The sequence below is a fragment of the Salarias fasciatus genome, chromosome 6, assembly GCF_902148845.1.
Source record: "Salarias fasciatus chromosome 6, fSalaFa1.1, whole genome shotgun sequence".
Taxonomy (NCBI): Eukaryota; Metazoa; Chordata; class Actinopteri; order Blenniiformes; family Blenniidae; genus Salarias; species Salarias fasciatus.
The window spans coordinates 6,052,563-6,072,406 of NC_043750.1; the positions used below are offsets into that span (position 1 = coordinate 6,052,563).

A 19,844-nucleotide genomic window follows, 5' to 3' on the forward strand; every position below is an offset into this window, starting at 1 on the left:
AATTATCTCTATTTTTTTTTTTTTTTTTTTTTTTTTGCTTTACATGATTGTAACCAATTTTTGGAAAACCTGTTTTAGTCACTGTACAATTTTATTTTAACTAAACATAGCAAGAAGTTCTTCTTTTTTTTTTTCTACTTAACAGTCTCCCCACGCTTTGAAACCGATACTCAGCGCTCTGCCATGGCCCAAACCAATCCCACCTCAAAACAGAGGAAGTCTTAAAACCCCAAACCATATTTTTAAGCACAACACCAAAACAAAAGTAGGAGGAGACATAACAACAGAGACAGTGCAAAAGATTGAAAGTGATGTACAATTTTGTCAGGATCCTTTGAGTCCCGCCTCTCTGGTGAGGTCTCCCATCATCTCCTGTGTCCTTATCCTTACCTGTCTCACCTCCTGTTCTCCTTGCCAGTAGACTTCTGGATGTGCTCGTCACCCTCATGTGTTACACCTGTGTTTTCCCCATTTAGGCCCTGCTCTCCTCCTGTGTGATTGTTGGAACATTGTGAATCTCTGGGTGTCTGTCTCGGTGTCAGCTCATGTTCCAGGGCTGTCTCCTGCATGAGCACTGTCCCTGTGTTCTTTCTCATGTTTGTGGAATTAAATGTGTTTCCACGCAGAACTGCTGCCTGCGTTTGAGTGCTTTGACCTGCACATTGACAAATGTCTTTTAAATATAAAGTTAGAATCACTCAGAAAAAAAGAAGTAAAGACAGTGTCGGATTTGTTAATTTAATAAATACATAAGCCAGATCTATCAGGTAAACAGGAGTTTATAAGGAGTCAGTCATCTCAGAACTTAACTATCTTCCATCCCTCCTCTTGATATTGTGGCAGGACATCATCATTCACAGCTGTCATTTACAGTCTCCTGTGTACCTGCAGGTGACGATGCTGATGAATGCCGTCACACAGTACTTGCCGCATTTTAAGAGTACGACTACTTGGTGTGTTTATTCAACTCTGTACCTGATATTGGTATCAGTGCATCCCTAATTTTAACTGAGATTGTGTTCTATGTGAGGGCTTATTTTTTTGGATCTGATTAATCAGTTTTCCTCTCAGACACTTCCACCTGGATCCTTTGGAAGATCCGTCTGCATTGTACAGCACTGTGAAGAAGATCCAACGAACATCATGTGAAAACTTAAATCAATTCAAAACTGCTGAACTGATTGGAAAAGTGGTATTCTTGCTGTGTTTCTATGGAATTCATCCTTACTGTAGTACTTTTGTCTTTAACTTGAATGAAGTCAACTTGTTGTCAGTTCACCACGTTGCCACAAGATGGTGGCAGAGAGCCTGAAGAGGAAAACATTGACAAGACCTCACTGCATGCTTATGTGTTCATAATATGCATCATCTCTGTTACTGTGGATCAGCATTTAATGTATTTATCAGAAGCAACATGAAATAAAAATGAGTTTTTCAGATCTCTTCTGCTTATTTGTTTTCTTTCATAGTTTTTTCAAGCAGCTATTTCACCATAAAGGCCTGATTCTGACAGTGTCCTCTGAACTGTTGATGTGGAGTTTTATCTGCTTCGAGAACTCTGATTATATAAATAAAGTTCTATATAAATAAAGTTATTATCATCATCATTATTATTATTATTATTACCGTATTGGCCCGAATATAAGACGACTCCGATTATAACATGACCCCTATTTTTCAATGATCATTTTGTGAAAAAAAAAATGCTGAAGATAGTAAGGTCACTCATAAAACAACTTTTTATTATACAATTATTATAAACTCAAAAACTCACAACTGAGATAACATTTCATGAGATATAAAATTAAAAAATATATTCTCTTTCTCAAAATAAGAAACAATAAACAACAAATGCCTCAAGGGGTCCAAACTGCATAAATGATGTAAATAACTTTCCAGTGCCTTCAGCTGAATCAGGCTCTGGTGGTGGACATTCCGTCTGTCCGTCTTTCAGAGACGTATTCACTCTCCCTTCTATCAGCCTCTCTGAAGCGTCTCTCTCAGGACCACGGAAAGCTTTTCTCATAGCGTTAGCATCTGTAGTGTTTTTTCTGTGCTCTCCAATACGAACGAGGCTCTGCTCCATCAGACCTCCTGGCAGCTTGGCAGTTGTTTGATGACTCTGCTGCATTGATCACCATCAGTTTAAAGTTGGTATCATAACTTCGCCTCTGTTGTTTGCTCAGTTGTCCAGCGTTCAGCCCCTTTGTTCCAGATGATCCGCCATTTTTCATCAGATCATTTGATCTCATTTCATCGCTCCACTCGCTCTCTGGTCAGTGATACTTTGGCTCCATCTAGCGGCGCGGATGCGTATTGACCATCTACCGTAAGTCCGCGATTATAACACGACCCCACTTTTGAGGATGCAATTTCTGGAAAAAAACATCGTCTTATATTCGGGCCAATACGGTATTATTATTATTATTATTATTATTATTATTATTATTATTATTATTATTATTTTATAGAAGTTATTATGGAAGTAAACTGGAGGTGATGCGTGAGCGCTTCCATGCGCCACTGCAGATTCTGCGCTGGACTGTGCAGCAGCTGGAGGTCAGTCGGGCATTTTTGGGGCAGCAGGATTACTTTTTTTTTTTTTTTTTTTTTTGCTGTTTGGCCCGTGGCTGTTCTGACTCTGATTCAGAACGTTCCTCCTCTTCACTCCAGTCAAGATCGCTGATATTCGACACATCTCCGCTTCTTCCACCTTATAACTCTTATGCCTCTTTTTATTGTCTTTCTTTTGGGATTTGGTTGATATTTTTGGCCATCTGTCTGATTGTCTGCTGCCAGAGGTAGCTCCCTGTTCATATGCGGGCATCTGCAAATTAATCGCAGAAAAAAAAAAGCCTGATTTGAATTATAAAACCCAAACGGTCTGTCAGACCGTCTTGGCTGTTCTCGTGTTAACAACTGTGAAAAAATACTATTACTTCAGCCTTTTTCATGTATTATTCCATTCCACTGTTCCAGCAACCCCGTGTCTGCTCGTAGAAGGCTTACAACCGCTCCACCGACGTTTGTGCAACGTTCAATCGCCGCCTGGGCAACACTGGTGAAGCAGCGGTGGTCCAGCATTAAAGATTGCGTTGGCCTAGCGGACCCGAGCGTCCACGAACTTGTGTCCAGCGGTGCCAAACTTTGACTGGGCGTTGGTGGAGCGGGGGTGAATGTTGCCGGGGCGGAAAATTCCCCGCTCCTCACGGCTCGGAATATTTTGTGCAGCTCAAAACTTTCGGAGCGGTAGGAGGGCCCCTCCGGTAACACCAGCGGTGGCCGAGCGTACACGGCGTTGCTTTAACGGAGGCCAACTTCTGTTAAACGGTGGTGAACGGTTATGAGCGGTGATGAATTTTTTTCACCACTCCAGGAACGCTCCAGCAAAGTTCAGGCGGTGTGACCGGCCTTAAAGGGGCTGTATCATGCAAAATTCACTTTTTGTATGTTCTAACCTTGTTATATAGTTATGTACTCACCAAAAACACCCCCAAAGCATTTTTTTCCTTTGTGCCTTGAAAACAGTCTGTTCCCCACGTTCACGTCACAAGGAGAAGATGGCTCCCCTGAGCCCCCCTTCCGCAGGCCCTCGGCAATCAGCGTTGCCGCTTTTTTGTAACTCCGATTACGTAGATAAACTTTAACCATCGTCTGAAAGCAACAGTCAAGCAAGAGCAAGAGTCTGGAGGGTCTGAAGGGTCTGCGCTTGGTGAGTTTCTAACAGGAAAAGTCTTTGTGTGTGGAGAAGCTCGAGCTAAAGAGCTAAAGCTAGCCAGCGTATTTGTTTTGAAGCGCTGATTGGTTGAAGTAGCTGTCAGTCAAAGTCCACAGGAGGAGAGGCGGGATTTTCAGTGAAACAGAGCGTTTTCTCTTCCGGGTTTCAGAATTAGCCCCAGAAGATATTTTATTTCACACAAAATTACTTTTCCTTAGCACCAAAAATAAACTATTACCATGTTAGAGCCATTTCTAGGGTTTAGACTAGCTAAAAAAGCATGATACAGTTCCTTTAAGTATTAGTGAGGTGTGGAGACTTCTGGAGGCTTTGTACAGTGAAACAGAGCGTTTTCTTTTCCAGGTTTCAGAATTAGCCCCAGAAAATCTTTTATTTCACACAAAATTACTTTTCCTTAGTGCCAAAAATAAACTATTACAATGTTAATGCCATTTCTAGGGTTTGGACTAGCTAAAAGAACACGATACATCCTCATTAAAATATAAAACACTTAATGCCTTCATGAGAATCGACAAGATAAAATGTAAAATTAAAGAAAAAAGTATTGTATAAATGGCATTAGATATGTATATGTGGGATGCACCCTTAAAAAAACCTATGAAGTTTGTTTGGGATGCTTCAGGGAAGTCTGACATTTGTGGAGATATTTTTATCTTGTGCATCACCTTTGAGGATTTTAGGGGCTCTGTACATCTGGGGGAGTGTAGTAAGTTTCTGAACTGTAGGAGATGTGGGTATCTTCAGACAACATTAGTCTGAAGATCATGTAGCAGATATTTTCAGATTAAAAAAAAGTATCAAATATGAACATTTTTATCCCAAAAAAAAAAAAAAAACTAGAGTAATGCATAGATGAAGAACCCAAGTTCACAAACAGGTTCAACTGAACTGTGAGGAGGAAGTTATGGGAGGAGAGATCACTGAACGGCAGAGTCAAAAGAATCAAGAAGGGAGAGAAAGTGGAAGTAAACACACCACAGAGGATCAAAGGCAGACATGAGCTCGATTCAACACCTCCATATTAATAGATAAACCAAGAGGATTAAACTATCCAACATAAACACAACCTGAAACAAGAACATGAAAATGCTTTAACCTATAAATCTACGTTCATTCTGATTCTACAGAAATAACTGTTCATGATTGTGTTACAATACTTTGACTTGTACATAAAGTGGGTGAAGACACACGACACACCAGGAGTTCACTGAAAGGGACTTTCATTAACAAGGGAAATCAGAACACTTTCCATCAATATACTGTCAAAAGAAGGACTCCAGCTGAACAAGATTCTTCAACATATAAAAATGGTTCTTCATGCAGACTGAAAAAAGACAGAACAAGGAAGTCAGACGACATTTTAATGCTCAGTTATTTCAGGAAGTCCCCTCCTTGTTCTTGTAGCTTCTGTTTCCATCTGCTTCAAGTTGAAAAGAGGAAGGATGTGGTGTATTTTATAGCATCATTTGTATTTTATACTCACTCCACTAACCAGTTTTAGCTTCACAGATAAAGAAACATTTCTGTCGATGAGCATTAGTGCGATCTCGTCAGTTTTATTTCATTTCTTTTCAACCTTGTTGACATGTTTCCGTGCCACTGATACCAACGAGAGGAGCAACGATGGGCTTAACAGCAGCTCGCTGTGGATTTGTTGTTTTTCTCCTTTGGATGCCAGGTAATAGCAATTCACATTTGTGTCTGAAGAATATTGTAGCATATTTACACTGAAGCGGTTGAGGAAAAAAAAATGTCCACGAGTATGAATGTCTTCCGTTTCATACGTGATGAAAAATTTAGCTTGAGCACTTTTGGCTGTAATGAGAACAGAAAGTCTGTTTTACTGCTTTACTGAATCAGTTTCTTGACTGAGTTCTACGACTTTACTGTGGATGTTTAGTTTTTCCGTGGTGAGTGTGAAAGTGATGAGTGAAGACTGAGGAGATACTAATGGGTGACCATTTCTTCCAGTGCTTCATTGCACAGAACCAGGTTGGGGAGTGACGTACACTTCCACTAACATCTGCGCCGTTGAAGGATCCACAGTGGACATATCCTGCTCCTACATATATCCACCCACGTACAAGGTTGTGAGAATAATCTGGACCACAAAAGGTCATGAAAGTCAGCCTTTGGATCTGAGAGAAGACCCTCAATATTCAAAGCGAGTGCGGTATCACTGCAGTAACAACAACTGCACTCTGACAATAAAACATCTGAGCAGCAGTGATTCAGGTCAGTACTTCTTCAGGTTCATTACAGACAAACAGGACGGGAGATTTACTGGTCAACCTGGAGTCACTCTCACTGTCACAGGTAATTCTTTATTCTTCTGAATTGTCTAGTTTTGCTAATTCTCATGAAGACTCAATCACAGTCATCTCCAAAGGGTTTAATTCGACCCACAGGACGATCTTTCTGTGTGTGAAAATTTTGATTGTGTTTTGCGTTTTGGATGTCTGTTTATACGACAATGGGGGAAAACACAACTTTTCAAAAATGCTGCTTCCCCACATGTACCATGGCAGTGATAATTACTACTTTAACACAGACGGACAATAACAACAGAGTTTTCCTCCACAGTGTCATGACTTCCAGTCCAGATTCTCCTGGGACCTGGCATTTTTTGAGTTGAGAGTCACCTGTGATAATAATCCAACTTCATCATTTGTGCATACAGACATCCATGTTCTCACCACTCTTATTGTTTATGGAACATTGTTCTCATAGTTCTTCATCATTTCATCACAGAAACAACCAGCAGTGCCAACTTGTGGCCTGGCATGCTAACTACATCACATTTCAGTCTTTCTGCTTTTTCTGTGGAAACAGACAATGTTCTGAAACTTTTCTGAAACAGAAAAGCAAAAGTGAATCATTTTCACTTGAAAGATTGTGGCGTAAACAGAGCCTCAGTGATGCTGAATGATCTTAATGTGTTCAAAATATTCCTTTGACTGTGTGGACAGAAAATTTAACCAAAAGGCTTCATTTTGCCAAAAAACATCTCTCTTCCACAGTCAGTGGTGTAAAAATAACTTGGCTAATTTAGAAAAAATCAAGTATGAACAACAGATATAGTAATCTTAAATGTTCATTTTGTTTTTCATGAGGAAACAGCATGAGAAATAGGGTTATTTCAAATTAATGAAACATGAATTAAACAAAAAAGTCAAACAGGAGAAAGGTTTTGAAAATGTAATGAATTTTATAAAAGTGGTCTTTTCTTGCATTAGTGATTAAAACAAACAGAATAAATATATCCCTCGTCTTCCAGACAAATACCAAGTCTATTGAAATTACCTTTTTTTAAGATCAACAGAAAGTTATTTCTTCACTCTTCACACAATGTAGACTTCAGTTTTCATCTGTTTTGCAGAGTCACAGTGAGCTCTTAACCTGATCGTCATTATCATGTTACACCCTGAAATATGAGGCCGCGCCCACTGAAGTCAAACACGGAAAAGGAGCGATTTTGGGAAAAAAAGAACTTTTTCGGAGCTGGAAATGGATCCTGTCAGGTCTGAGGTGGAGGTAAATCAGGATGAGCTCTTTGGAAGAATAAAAACTGAAATTACAAGGGAAATTTAAAAAAACGCTGTCTGGAGAACGAGCATGGCAGCAGTGAACAGCTTCGCCTTGATGAACAGACACCAGGTGAGGTCTGAACATGTTATAGGTCCGTTAATTTAACCCTGATATTTCAAATAATGAAGCTGACTGTCGTTGTACACCTCTTATTTTTATTGTTTCGTTTATGTCTCAGAGCCAGACAGCAGCGGCACTGCGGCCCAGTCTCCTCTCCACAGCGGTGACGGTCCCACCGAGACACACACCCAGCACCGGACCCGGTGCCGAGCAGGACACAGGACCGAGCAGGACCCGGGACTCAGTCCACGAGGGCGGCGCGTGTAGAGCAGAAGCTCGCTTGACCTTGATTTTCAGTATGAGTACAGACCGTGAAAGCGGGGCCTCACCATCCTTCTGACTTTGTGGGTTTTAAGCAGGAGGTGTCAGAAAAGTTCCCACAGGGAGAACTGGCTCGTGGCGGCCAAGCGTTCAGAGCGACGTGGCTTTTTGATCCTTCGATGTCGGGGTTCAGACTGAGATCTGTTCTCGCAGGATTGATGGACCGAGAGCCTCGTATTTTGATTTTATTGCAAGCATGAGGCCTTCTTCGCTGTCTGATCATCTTCAATCAAATAAAAGAATCTGTGCTGAGACTTAGAGCTTTCAAGCATCCTTTTTTCATTTCAAACTCAGTCTCAACAACGTTTAGTCAAACATTTTATTAAGTCTTCTATAAATTGTCTTTCATTTAAGAAGCACCAGCAGCGGGTGGCACGCGCCGCCCTCGCTGGCCTGAGTCCCGGGTCCTGTTCAGTCCTGTGTCCTGTTCGGTCTGAGGTAATGCTCGGCACCGGGTCCGGTGCTGGGTGTGTGTCTCGGTGGGACCGTCACCGCTGTGGGGAGGAGACCGGGCCGCGGTGCTGCTGCTGTCTGGCTCTGAGACATAATTAAACAAAACAATAAAATTCTGAGCTGTATAACGTGAGTCAGCTTCATTATTTGCAATATCGGAGTTAAATTGACGGACCTATAATTTGTTCAGACCTCAGCCGGTGTCCGTTTGTCCAGGCGACACTGTTCATCGCCACCGCGAGCTTCCTCCAGACAGCGTTTTTTTAATTCGTCTTTAATTCCAGTTTTTATTCTTCCAAAGAGCTCATCCTGATTTACCTCCACCTCAGACCTGAGAGGATTGATTTTCATCTCCGAAAAGTTTCTTTTTTCGCCAAAATCGCTCCTTTTCCGTGTATAACCTCAGATATACACCCGTTTGAAAGATCGTTGGATAAATGAGGGCCACTGTCTGCAATCAGGGATGTATGTATGTGAACATAAATAATTTTATGCCTTTTCCTTATGAACACAGGTCTGTCGACCGTATTTTATACCAACAGCGGACTACAGTGTTACAGCAGCAGATGTCAGCCACCTGGTCATGTTTCCTACATCTGGTACAAAAATGGAGAGAAAATCTCAGGAGAGCCGACTTTCGACTGGGTTCATTCCAGGGACAGCTACTCCTGTGCTGTTGAAGGACATGAGGACTTCCCCTCCCCTCCGCGGTGTGAGTGTACTCCATCCTCACCAGCACATCATGTAGAACCTCATAATGTTTATAATGTCATAACTTCAGTGGTATAGCAGTTTAAATAAAATCTAATAAAACTGTTACGTCATGAACCTCTATCACATTGAGGTTATTTCTGTTGCTGGCCTTGAATTTATTTTTTTTTTCTGTTTTGACAAAGTTTCTTCTTTCAGGTTTAAAAGATCAAGCCTGCAGCAGAGTGACATATCAAAACAGAAATATTTGTGCGATGAAAGGATCCTGGGTGTTTATATCCTGTCAGTACGAGAGCAGTGAAGGCATCACATCAACGTTCTGGTTCAGTCCCAGTCGGAGGCATCAGTGGGTGAATTCCTCTTGGCCAGAGAAACTCAGCAAAGACCCACAGTTTGCAGGTCGTGTTGAGGAATTCTATGAAGGAGTTGACTCCTATCTGAGAATCAGTGATGTGAGAGAGAGTGATTCAGCCGAGTATCGCTTCACATTCAAAACAAGAAGCTTTGAATGGAGGAGCAGTTTACCTGGAGTAGCTCTGACTGTCACAGGTACGGAGACACAAACACTCACAGAGTGAGAAACACATCGTACTGCTAAAGCTATTTTATACACATTTTAGTAGATCAGTAGCAATGTGGGGTTTCAGAGTGAATTTAGCTTCTTCAACAAGTTTTCACTTTCAAACAGGATCTCAGTCACATTTGATCATTTGTGTGATTCTTGGACATTATAGACAACGCTTTATGTTTCAATGAGGCAGTTTGTGTTCAGCTACACAGATACTATACACAGATATTCCTCATGAGCAAGTCCAGACTACAGTGGAAAGGGAAAAAAAATCCCTTTTGAAGTTGTGGAGAGGTTCCAAACCCTGGTTTGGGTTGTGGGTGATGGAAAGAAACAATCATATTTCACTGCATCACCTTCATGGCAGAATTGAGATTCATAAAAACACAAAACAGTCAAACATGAAAAGTTCAGAATCAACAGCTGTGAAGCACTGCCGTTGAGAGCTGGACACAAACATGATGACATGAAAACTGAAGAAAAAAACACAACAGATGAAAATACATTCTGTGACAGTTCACCTTCACATGAAAACTGAGATTCTGCATTTACTCATATTTAATGTCAAACTATTGATTTATTTAAGCATGTCTATCTAGTCAGAAACTACATTTTTGCAGGCTTTACAGGCTATAGTATTATAACCTATATTACTTCACCAGCAAATCGGACAAAACTCTTCTCACAATCACATTTTGAATTACAGATCACGTCAACTGTTAATAAAATAATAATAATAATAAATAATGATGGAGTTTGAGCAAAACTATTCAGTTATTGTAGGATCATGTTGAGACTCTCCACTGTGAAGGGTCAGGTTTGGTTTCAGAGGAAAACAAAAACATAAAGTCCTCACAAAGATTCACGTCCATAATTGTAAAATAATTGGTGGAAAAATAACTTTAAGAAACATATCATTTCATAATAGTATTCCAATGTACGTTGTTCATATTCATTTCAGAGGGAAAACCTTCTGTAAATATTTGATTCAGTGCTATTTCATTTCTTTTGTTGAAAGATCCAGATTTGCAGGTGAAGGTGACATCATCGAGTGGTTCATGGGCAAACCTGGAGTGTCACAGCCGATGTTCTCTACCATATAATCCCTCGTATGTTTGGTACAAGAATGGAGAGAAGGTGAAGCAGAGAGCACCATCCACTTATTCAGCCTACTTCTGGGCCGCAGACAGTATATCCTGTGCTCTGACAGATCATGAGGATTTTCCCTCTCCTCCAGTGTGTGAGTAATTTACTAACATCTCCTGACTTCATGGCGCCTCTGATTGGTTGTGTTGTAGTGATGAGTTATCTTCATTATCTATTTCATTGGTTCTTCACTACAAAGAACCGGTTCTTTCAACTCCCAGTTGGCTTCTCTAATTTCATTGTTCTGAAAATGAATTTTATTTGCAAATAATATCGCAAAACTGTGTCATTAAAATACAAGCAATATATTGTGGAATGTTTATTTCTTTGACGGCTGAATATACTCATCATTTTTTGCCACCTTCCTGATCAGCCTTCTGTTTTACTGAGATCACAGCCTTTTGTTCAAACTTCCTCTAATCCAGGGGAGTTTACTCATTTTAGTTCAGTGACCACATGAAGTTCATTCTTTCATTCATTCATTCATTCATTCATTCATTCACTTTTTATTTGTTGCCAGCAATATTTCTGTTTAAAAAAAAAAAGCTTGTATAGAACAATCAATAACCTTAGTGGTTTCAATAGAAAGAAAAACATTTTTTCATTTTGCTCAAAAAGCAGCAGGAAGAAGAGAACGTTTTAATTTCAGCCCAAAGTCCTCATCATTCACATGACAGTGAAATTCCAAATGCTTCCTGTGATCAACTCAGAGACAGGATGAACAACAAAACCTGCGGCGTAATGGCTAAACAGTGACGTGTTGAGGAAAAAACAAACACACGTCAGCATTTCATGACAGATTCTTCATGTAACGTGATCCATCTGACCCACTTTCTTTACACTGAGACCAGACCATTTGTTTGTAAAGCAGCTTAAACCTGTGGCTGTTTTGACTCTGCTTGTGTGTGACATCCAGGCTGTTCCAAAGTTAACTCCACGTACAGACACACAAAAACTTCTGCAAGTGGTTCTAAATTTAGGTATCGTGAAGTTTGTGTCTCCCCTCAATTTATGAGTTGTTGCCTGTATTGTGAAGATTTTTTTGTATATTTGGTAGAAAATTGTTAAATGCTTTGAATACAGTTCTAGATGTAGAATATTATAAGATCATGGAGTTTTAATAGTTTTGATTGAATAAATAGATTATGAGGGCGTTCTAGCTACCCAACATGGTGAATAGCTGAAATAATAAAATCATAAATTCAGTCTCGATTGGGGCAGGCCATTAAAACAATTGTGAGGAAATTCCTCATTTTTATTTTGCACTGAACCTTCGTACGTTCCGGTTTCCGCCCCTGTGTCCTGCCCCTGCCCCTCCTGTTTAGTGCATGAACATATATCATGAAGACAAACAATCACAAGCAGCTTAAACAACAACCCTCCACAGCCCAAAACTCCAAGGGGTTTTCATTGATGCAAACACTTCACTGTTGCACAGCAGAAAGACGTCATACAATACAGTAAAACCTGCTTTGCCACATAGACCTGATTGATTTTGCTTTTGGGTCATGGAAGCTGCAGCCTGTCTCAAGAGTAAACGGAGCAGGAGACACTCTGGACAGGTTGTTCCGATATTCACTAGACAATAAGACACATCTCCTCGATTTACAGCCCGACGTCAAACTAACAAACTTTTAGTGCAAACAGGAAGAACATTAAAACACAGACAGAGGAGCCTCTCAGTTCAGACTGAACTTTAACCTGCTCGTAGAGATCTTTTCCTGAATTCTGTGCTTTATGCTGATTTTCATGATCACTATTCACAAAGTAAAATTACATTAAATAAGTTAATCATGTCTTGTATGTTCCAGGTGTCTTAGGCCAACAGTGTAACAGAGTGAACTGTCCTGACAGAAGGATCTGTGCTGCCCTGGGTTCATCCGTGGACATTTCCTGCTTTTACCAAAGCAGAAATTATGTTAAATCCAAGTTCTGGTTCAGTCCTGATCACAGCAGAGATCAGCACAGGCTTCCAGAGGACCTCAGAAATGACCCACAGTTAGCAAACAGAATGGAAGTCTTGGAAAAAGAAGGATTCTCCACTCTGAGAATCAGTGACCTGAGAGACGATGATTCAATCCAGTATCATTTCCAGTTCACGACCTCTGACTCCACAACCAGCAGAAGTTTATCTGGAACAAGACTCACAGTCACAGGTATGAATCCAAGCGAAACCTCACAATGTCACGTATAAAGCTTTCTTTTAAACCAGGCAGGAGGGATTCCACGTTCCTTTGAAGAGGAAAAGGATTTAACGGTCACACCTAATGCAAAATGAGAGACATACGAGTATTCCTCGCCTCGTATTCCTCCTCTTCTGCAGCTGATCTGGTTCTTGAATACGACGCTGTGGTCCCAATCTCCGAAAGTTTCACGTCTATAAAAATGAGTGTAAACTTGATTTTGCGTGCGGACACATGGAAGCTGATTGACTTTAAAGGACATACAGAAGGAAATGACACACACATTTCCTTTACAGTGTTTGTGCAAGAAATGTTAGAGTGGCTGTGGCTGAAGTAGATCACCTGCTTGTTGACTGGATCATGTTCTCTACCTCTTAACATGTCTAACTCCTTCTCCACTGGCCAAAAAACCCTTTTATATCCGCTAATAATTGGCTCCTCATGGCAGTGGGAAAGGGTTTCATCGGGATTTCAACCCTGCAAGCGACCCGTTTTTTAATCGGCTTCAGTGGGAAAGACAGACCCGGGTCGACGCGGTAATTTACGTGGTGACGTCGACGTAGCTTGCCTACGTTAGCACGCTTGTTGTTTCTGGACACAGCGTGAGATATCCTTTGTCAAGGTGACCCAGCATTGGCAAGACAGGCAGATCAGAGAGCTTGATCCGTGGGGAAGAGGAGATTGGTCGACAGGTAATGGGGACTGTGCTGCTCTACGTTGTTTACCTTGCTGTGCTCCGTCGCGCTGATGATGTCATCCCCGTGGGACAGCAGCCACGCAGCTCGCCTGCAGGTGATTAGACCCGGGTCTGCAGGCAGTGGGAAAGGAATCGATAGCCGATCACTAGTTTTAGTGGGAAAGGGGTATAAGACATTAAAACGTGTTGCTTCTCAGGGTGTAGGAGCAGATTACGTGGCCATTGTCAGCATTTGTTTTGGAGCTTGATCAACATGGAACATGATCAGTTCTGTAAAGATATTTGAAGTCATGAAGACAAATGAAAGAATCCATATTTCATAAAGTAGAATATCAAAAAAGCTTATAAAAGCTCATGGCAGAACTCTCACCTCACAGAACCCCAGTTTTGAAACCCAGTCAGGGTTTCTGGGGACCTACCACAGTTGATGCCAAAGTTGCCACAGCCACCTGCTGGAATTGTTGGGATGTCCTCTCTTTCCACTGTGACTCATATTGTTTCCACCTCTTCTGCTCATGTTGCCTCGGTTCTCTGGACTGCCTTGCTCAGGGACAATGCTTCTTTTTTTCCCAGAAAAAGTTAGGTTTCCTTTTGGTGTGTAGCACTGCATTATGTGATAATGCAAAATGCTGCGTGATTACAGAATGAGGAGATATTTATGACATGATTACATATTGACATTTGCATGTGAATGAGTTCGACTGTCTTTCACTCTTTATCCCACCGTGGAAAATCTACCCTCCCCTCACCCACAGTCAGCTGCTCTTGGACCAAACGCTTGTCTCAGTTTGACATTAGACTCATATATGGATCACAGGAAGTCTTTCAGGATCTGGACCAACAGAGCAATAATACCAATCCTCTATGTTTGTGGGTGTTGAGAGTAGAAGTTAGAAAAAAACAACCTTCAACGCAGCAGCTGTGTGACAGGTTAAAGTGTTCCAGAGCTTCACAAACCACTGCAAACTGCAGTGTTGTCTTATTTACTCAGCTTTATTTTTATCTTTTTTATTCATCAATTTATTGTTCAGATTACAATCAGATGAACTGTTCAAAGTGTGTTTTATTCCTTCTTATAACCAACACTGTTCTGTCTCTTCCTCTCATGTAGCTCTACAGGTGAAGGTGATTACAGAAACCATCCATCCATCCCACACTGAAGCAGAGCTCGAGTGTGACAGCAAATGTCATCAAGCTAGTCATGTTGACCATGTTTGGTTTAAAAACAGAGTGAAAGTTAAGAATAAGAAGAGACTTTATGAGGCCCGTTTTCATCCAGGAGATGTCATCTCATGTGCTTTGGAAGGACATGAGAGCCACGCCTCTCCTCCTCTTTGTAAGTTGTTTGGTTTCTCTGGCAGTTAAAGTTTCTATGTTTTGTCTTTTTATGCTTGAACACGTTGATGTTTTCCCTCCAGATGTGCTGAACGTGCCCTCAGTGTCAGTGAGTCCCTCTGGTGAAATCATGGAGAACAGTTCAGTGACTCTAACATGTAGCAACGACGCCACCCAATCAAGAATAAACACCACCTGGTACAAGAACAAAGAAACAGTGGTTGGCCTTGGCCCACAGCTTGTCCTCCAGTCCATCCGATCTTCTGACTCAGGACAGTATTACTGTACATCTGAGAACGAGTGGGGGAAGAGGACGTCTCAACTCATCTCCATTGATGTTGAATGTGAGTCAAATGAAAGATATTGGAAAAACAAGTGTCGATTCATGGAAGGTCAACTGACTTCTGTTTGAATCATCTCCTCTCTCAGATCCTCCAAAGACCATCGATGTGTCAGTGAGTCTTCATGGAGCGATTGTGGAGGGAAGCTCAGTGACTCTGACCTGCAGCAGCGATGCTAACCCAGCAGCTAACTACACCTGGTACCGGAATCACCACAAGCTAGCTCATGGACCAGAGGGCACTTATCATTTCCCCTCCATCAGCTGGGAGGATAGAGGAACCTACAGCTGCAAATCTGAGAACAAACATGGAACCATGTCTTTATCCCGACCGGTAGATGTTCAGTGTAAGGACAAACTTGTTGACTAACTTCTATTAGGTTGATTTGATTCATGAGAACAAAAACAGTTTCTCCAGTTAAAGATGTCTCAGGTGTGTGATCAGATTCCTGAGTGGTTTCCTGTACGTTCTCCTCCAGATGGTCCAAAGCTTCCCTCAGTGTCGGTGAGTCCGTCTGGTGAGATCGTGGAGGGAAGCTCAGTGACTCTGACCTGCAGCAGCGATGCTAACCCAGCAGCTAGCTACAGCTGGTACAGGGAGGGTGAAGACACACCTCAGGCATCAGACAACATCTTCACCATCAGTGACGTCAGTCTTGAGCACAGCGGAAACTATTCCTGTGTGGCTCAGAACAGCAGAGGACGTCATGCCTTCACAGTAAACCTGCTGGTCAGAAGTAAGTTTCCATCCCAGCATGCTGCAGTAAAAACCAGGGCTGTTAAACTCAGAGAGGCTGAGGGGCTGCTGGCAGTGTTGTCTCATCTGGGTCACGTGAACACACATTTTCAAATGAGAACAGAAAACTTTTCCTGTGTTTTAGGAGTCCATGAACACATCATTGCTCACAGCCAATGAAAATAGCTCCCAAGTTGGAACTTTATGAAAAGACTCAGTCTTCCTTTGTGTTGAAATCACAAATTTTGGAAAACACTCCAGCTCTGTCTCCATGTAAATGTTGTAATACAAAACTATTTAGAAATGTTCCAACTTCAAATACAACTTTATGGCAATGCTCCGATTTTGTCACCATGTAAACGATTGAAAATGCTTCTTTTTGGAAATGTTCCCACTCTGTCTCACTAACTGGCACCCACAAGTGGTCCAACATGAAAACTACATCTTTTTCAGCGTTTATGCTGTTTTTGTTCAAATGAACATAGCAGTTTAAACCTTTCCAATACGAAAACCCGGACATGATGCATTTTCACCTGAAACGATGTAAACGGGGCCTTCGTGTTGTCATCATAAAGAAAATGCATAAAATGTCAAAATGTGTTCCTTAGTGCAAATTCTGAATACTAATACAAGACTGGCGTTGCTTATGCTCATATTTCCATCATATTTTTAAAGATTTTATTTGCCGGAAGGCATTTAGATTCCATCATGCATGCAAATATGACTATAACAAATTATAACAACAACGTGAAATATGCATAAGTTTGTACTGTCTTTTCCTCCCCGGCGAGCCGACATATTTGATGTTTTTGTGGTGTGAATGCACTAACGTGGAAAATGAAACTGTCCCACCTCCACAGGCTTCCAGCTGAATTGCTGCAGTGTACGTTTGTAACATATGAAACCAAACAAGAGATTCTGGGACTCTGACAGTACCTGGATACATCCAGTTTTCATTATGATTCTTCAGTTTGCTCTTTACTGGGTTTAGATATTTTCGATGAATATGTGAATTAATGATTATATTTAATTACTCCATTTGTCAAAAGGACAAGCGTATAACAATAGACACTTTCCTTTGTGTCTCTTTTTTCCAGAATCGAGGAAGGCAGCAGTTGTCGGAGCGTCGACTGCTGTGATCCTGGTGCTCGTGTTCTTCGCTGTCTTCATATTATTGAGGTGAGCGGTTTGGTGTCACTGTAGCAGCTGAAGATTGAAGACATCATGCAACAACCATGAGATCAGATGTTTTAATAACCCTGTGGAAAATAGCTTGTCTAATTTTAGCCCTGGAAACTGAAACTTTCTCAGTAATGTTCAGTAAAAAGAGGATGTGGTCAAAACGTTTCTTTCGTTTTTATTTCATTCCACAAATGTATTCAAATAAGTTTCAACGAGAACTTCTGTGTATTTAAAAATGTAAGTTTCCATTACTTTATCAATTGAATATCAGGATATTCGAAATTGATGTAAAAATATCAGTTTGTTTTGGTTTCTTTTTTCTTTTTTTCTGAAGGAAGAGGATTTGCAAACAAACACCTGAACCTGGAGCGAGACCAAATATCTCTGAACAGGTGAGCTGGAATTAAAACAAATAAATAAGAAATCATTAACACTGCTGTAACATGGCTGTTTTACTGAACTGTCAGCAGTTTGTAGGTCTGTTCATGACTGAAGTTTTAATTAACTGAAACAAGAGACACCAATAAAAATCATTGTGGCGTCGACAGCAGCAGACGAGAAACTGAAGTAACCTTTACTGAGGCCGCTAACACAAACCACAGAATGATGTTACAGCTCTCATGTGGACTGACATCAGGATTATTGAGGTACAACTTCTCCAGTAAAAAGGAGTTTAGTGAAAAAATAACCTGAACCAACTTGTGAGACAGAGGGTCTGCAGCTGCACGACTGAAAAGAAACCAGCTCAGTGAAACTTTAAGCTGCATTCAGACTGCTGCTGCGGCTGACTCTCAACAAACTGGTCTGGAACAAAGCTCAGGTTGGTTTTACACAATACGACCAAAACAAATATGAGAACGTGTCTTGTTCAAGCAGCGCGGAGTCGATCGGGAGCAGCAGGAAGAGCCTGCAGAGCTTCACTACGCCAGCGTCCACTTCTCCAAACAGAAAGACGAGTGCCTCTACTCCAACATCAGACCGGTGCAGCCACACAGACCCATGGAGGAAGAGGAGGAGGATGCAGCTGTGCTGTACTCAGCCATCAGACGCACCAATGACAGCAGGTCAGTCTTCACACGGACGTCAGCGTGATGCTTCTATTCCTGCCTGTTTTCTAATCACCTGTTTTTTTAATCTTTCTCAGGGCCACAAGTCAAGACAGTGTTGAGAATCTGTACAGCACTGTCAGCAAAATCCGTTAAAATGAAGGAGATCTCTCATCTTAAACGTGGGTGTGCGCCGATGCAAAAGATAGCCATGAATTTAATAAATCTCTGAGGTCAGTTTATGAGAGAAACAAGAGTGAATAAAAGATTTAAGGCCCCGCTCACACGACAGCGTGTTCAAGAGAAAACGTTCGAGTGTTTCTTTACACCACAACGGTGCAGAGAGCCACGGAAAATGTAACTTTTTGAAAACAGCTCTCAAGGAAGAAACTTTACAAAAACGCTCCAACTCCATGTCCGTGGAAACAGGGGAAGATGCAGCTTTTCTGAAATGTTGCTAGTGCGCATTCTAATCCCAAAGAAAAATCAAAACTCAAGTTCTGCCCTCAAAAAACTGCCAGTGTAACTCCAAAATGTGAGGAAATATAATCTGAAAACATGTGTATTTGGAAAATACACAACTTAAGCCCACCACAGAGTGGTTAAGATAAACCCAAGTGTATAAACTCAATCACATCTAAATCAATCTCAGGCTTTATCTATGAAACACCCAAAAGGTCACTTGGTCATCCGTCCATACGGATGTCTGTGGACTCATTTTTGTTTGTTATAGTGTATCGTTCTATACAAGTTACATGTATAAGTTGTGTACATTGTGTACAGTTGTGTACATCCATAAGTTGCATCTGTCAAAAAACAAACGAAAAAAAATCATGCAGTGCTTTTAGACCAATTATTTGTTCCTTCATCGCAGTAACAGTTTTTCTGCTTTTTTCCCTCCTGAGTTTCTCAAACACTCTGAACTCTTGAACCCTTCTTTCTTTTTAGAACATTTTTCCTGTGTTATTCATGCAGAGGTGCAGTGGTATAAACAGTATATTTTCATTGATCAATCGCTTCCAAGTCAAAAGACCAGGAAACAACTAGAACTAGTGCAACTTGTAGCTTGGAAAATGAAGTCAAAAGCTGAACAGAATTCAAACTTTCCTGGATTTAAAGATAAGATCTTGTTCTCAACAGCAGGTCTGCAGGCAATAATGACTTAAATTTAATGACTAAATCTCTTCATAACTGAAACATTACAGTTTAATATTGTTCTAATTTTAATATAACTTGAACTATTGACTCAGATTTAAAACACACTTCTTTTACGCAGGGCTTGAGCTTGTTTCAGTCAATAATCAACATGTAAACAGTTTATTTCAGCATCGTTTGAACAATAAATTCACATGACTTGAAATACTTCAGGGTTTTGGAGCTCTTTTTTTATGGTTGACTCATTTTCACATCCAGTCAAGCAAAACGTCACAATGAGCAGTTTCCCAGACGCGCTCTTCAACCTGAACAGTCATTGCTTTCACATGTAAATCTGGGACACCTCATCAAGGAGGTCTCGGACCACAGGTTGAGAACCACTGCAATAGACAGAAACTGACAAAAATGATAAATATTGGACAAATCCATCTGTACTCTCTACATGTGAAGATTTAAACTTTATTACAACTCCTTGCTCTTCTGTATTTTGCTTGACTCAATGAAAATAAACCATGTGAGATGTTGGGTCAACTTTCACTGCTGTTTTCATTACTTCCTCATTGTGTTTTTCACTAAATAGAAAC

General features: G+C 41.0%; 1 protein-coding gene across 2 annotated transcripts; it reads left to right on the forward strand.

The window, feature by feature from the left end:
- The first annotated feature begins 5,265 nt into the window (after nucleotides 1-5,265).
- Nucleotides 5,266-19,780, forward strand: LOC115389534 (sialoadhesin-like). Of its 2 annotated transcripts, XM_030092936.1 has the most exons (14): nucleotides 5,266-5,417; nucleotides 5,711-6,055; nucleotides 8,676-8,873; nucleotides 9,071-9,421; nucleotides 10,459-10,680; nucleotides 12,398-12,742; nucleotides 14,578-14,802; nucleotides 14,885-15,145; nucleotides 15,231-15,488; nucleotides 15,621-15,878; nucleotides 16,975-17,056; nucleotides 17,394-17,451; nucleotides 17,936-18,123; nucleotides 18,204-19,780. In XM_030092936.1, exons 1-14 carry the CDS (start codon nucleotides 5,363-5,365, stop codon nucleotides 18,259-18,261), a joined length of 2,904 nt encoding a protein of 967 aa, XP_029948796.1. In that variant the 5' UTR covers nucleotides 5,266-5,362; the 3' UTR covers nucleotides 18,262-19,780. The 2 variants fall into 2 exon arrangements, with proteins under 2 accessions (XP_029948796.1, XP_029948797.1); XM_030092937.1 differs by lacking the exons at nucleotides 5,266-5,417; nucleotides 5,711-6,055 and having other exon boundaries at nucleotides 8,750-8,873; nucleotides 9,058-9,421.
- The last annotated feature ends 64 nt before the right edge of the window (nucleotides 19,781-19,844 follow it).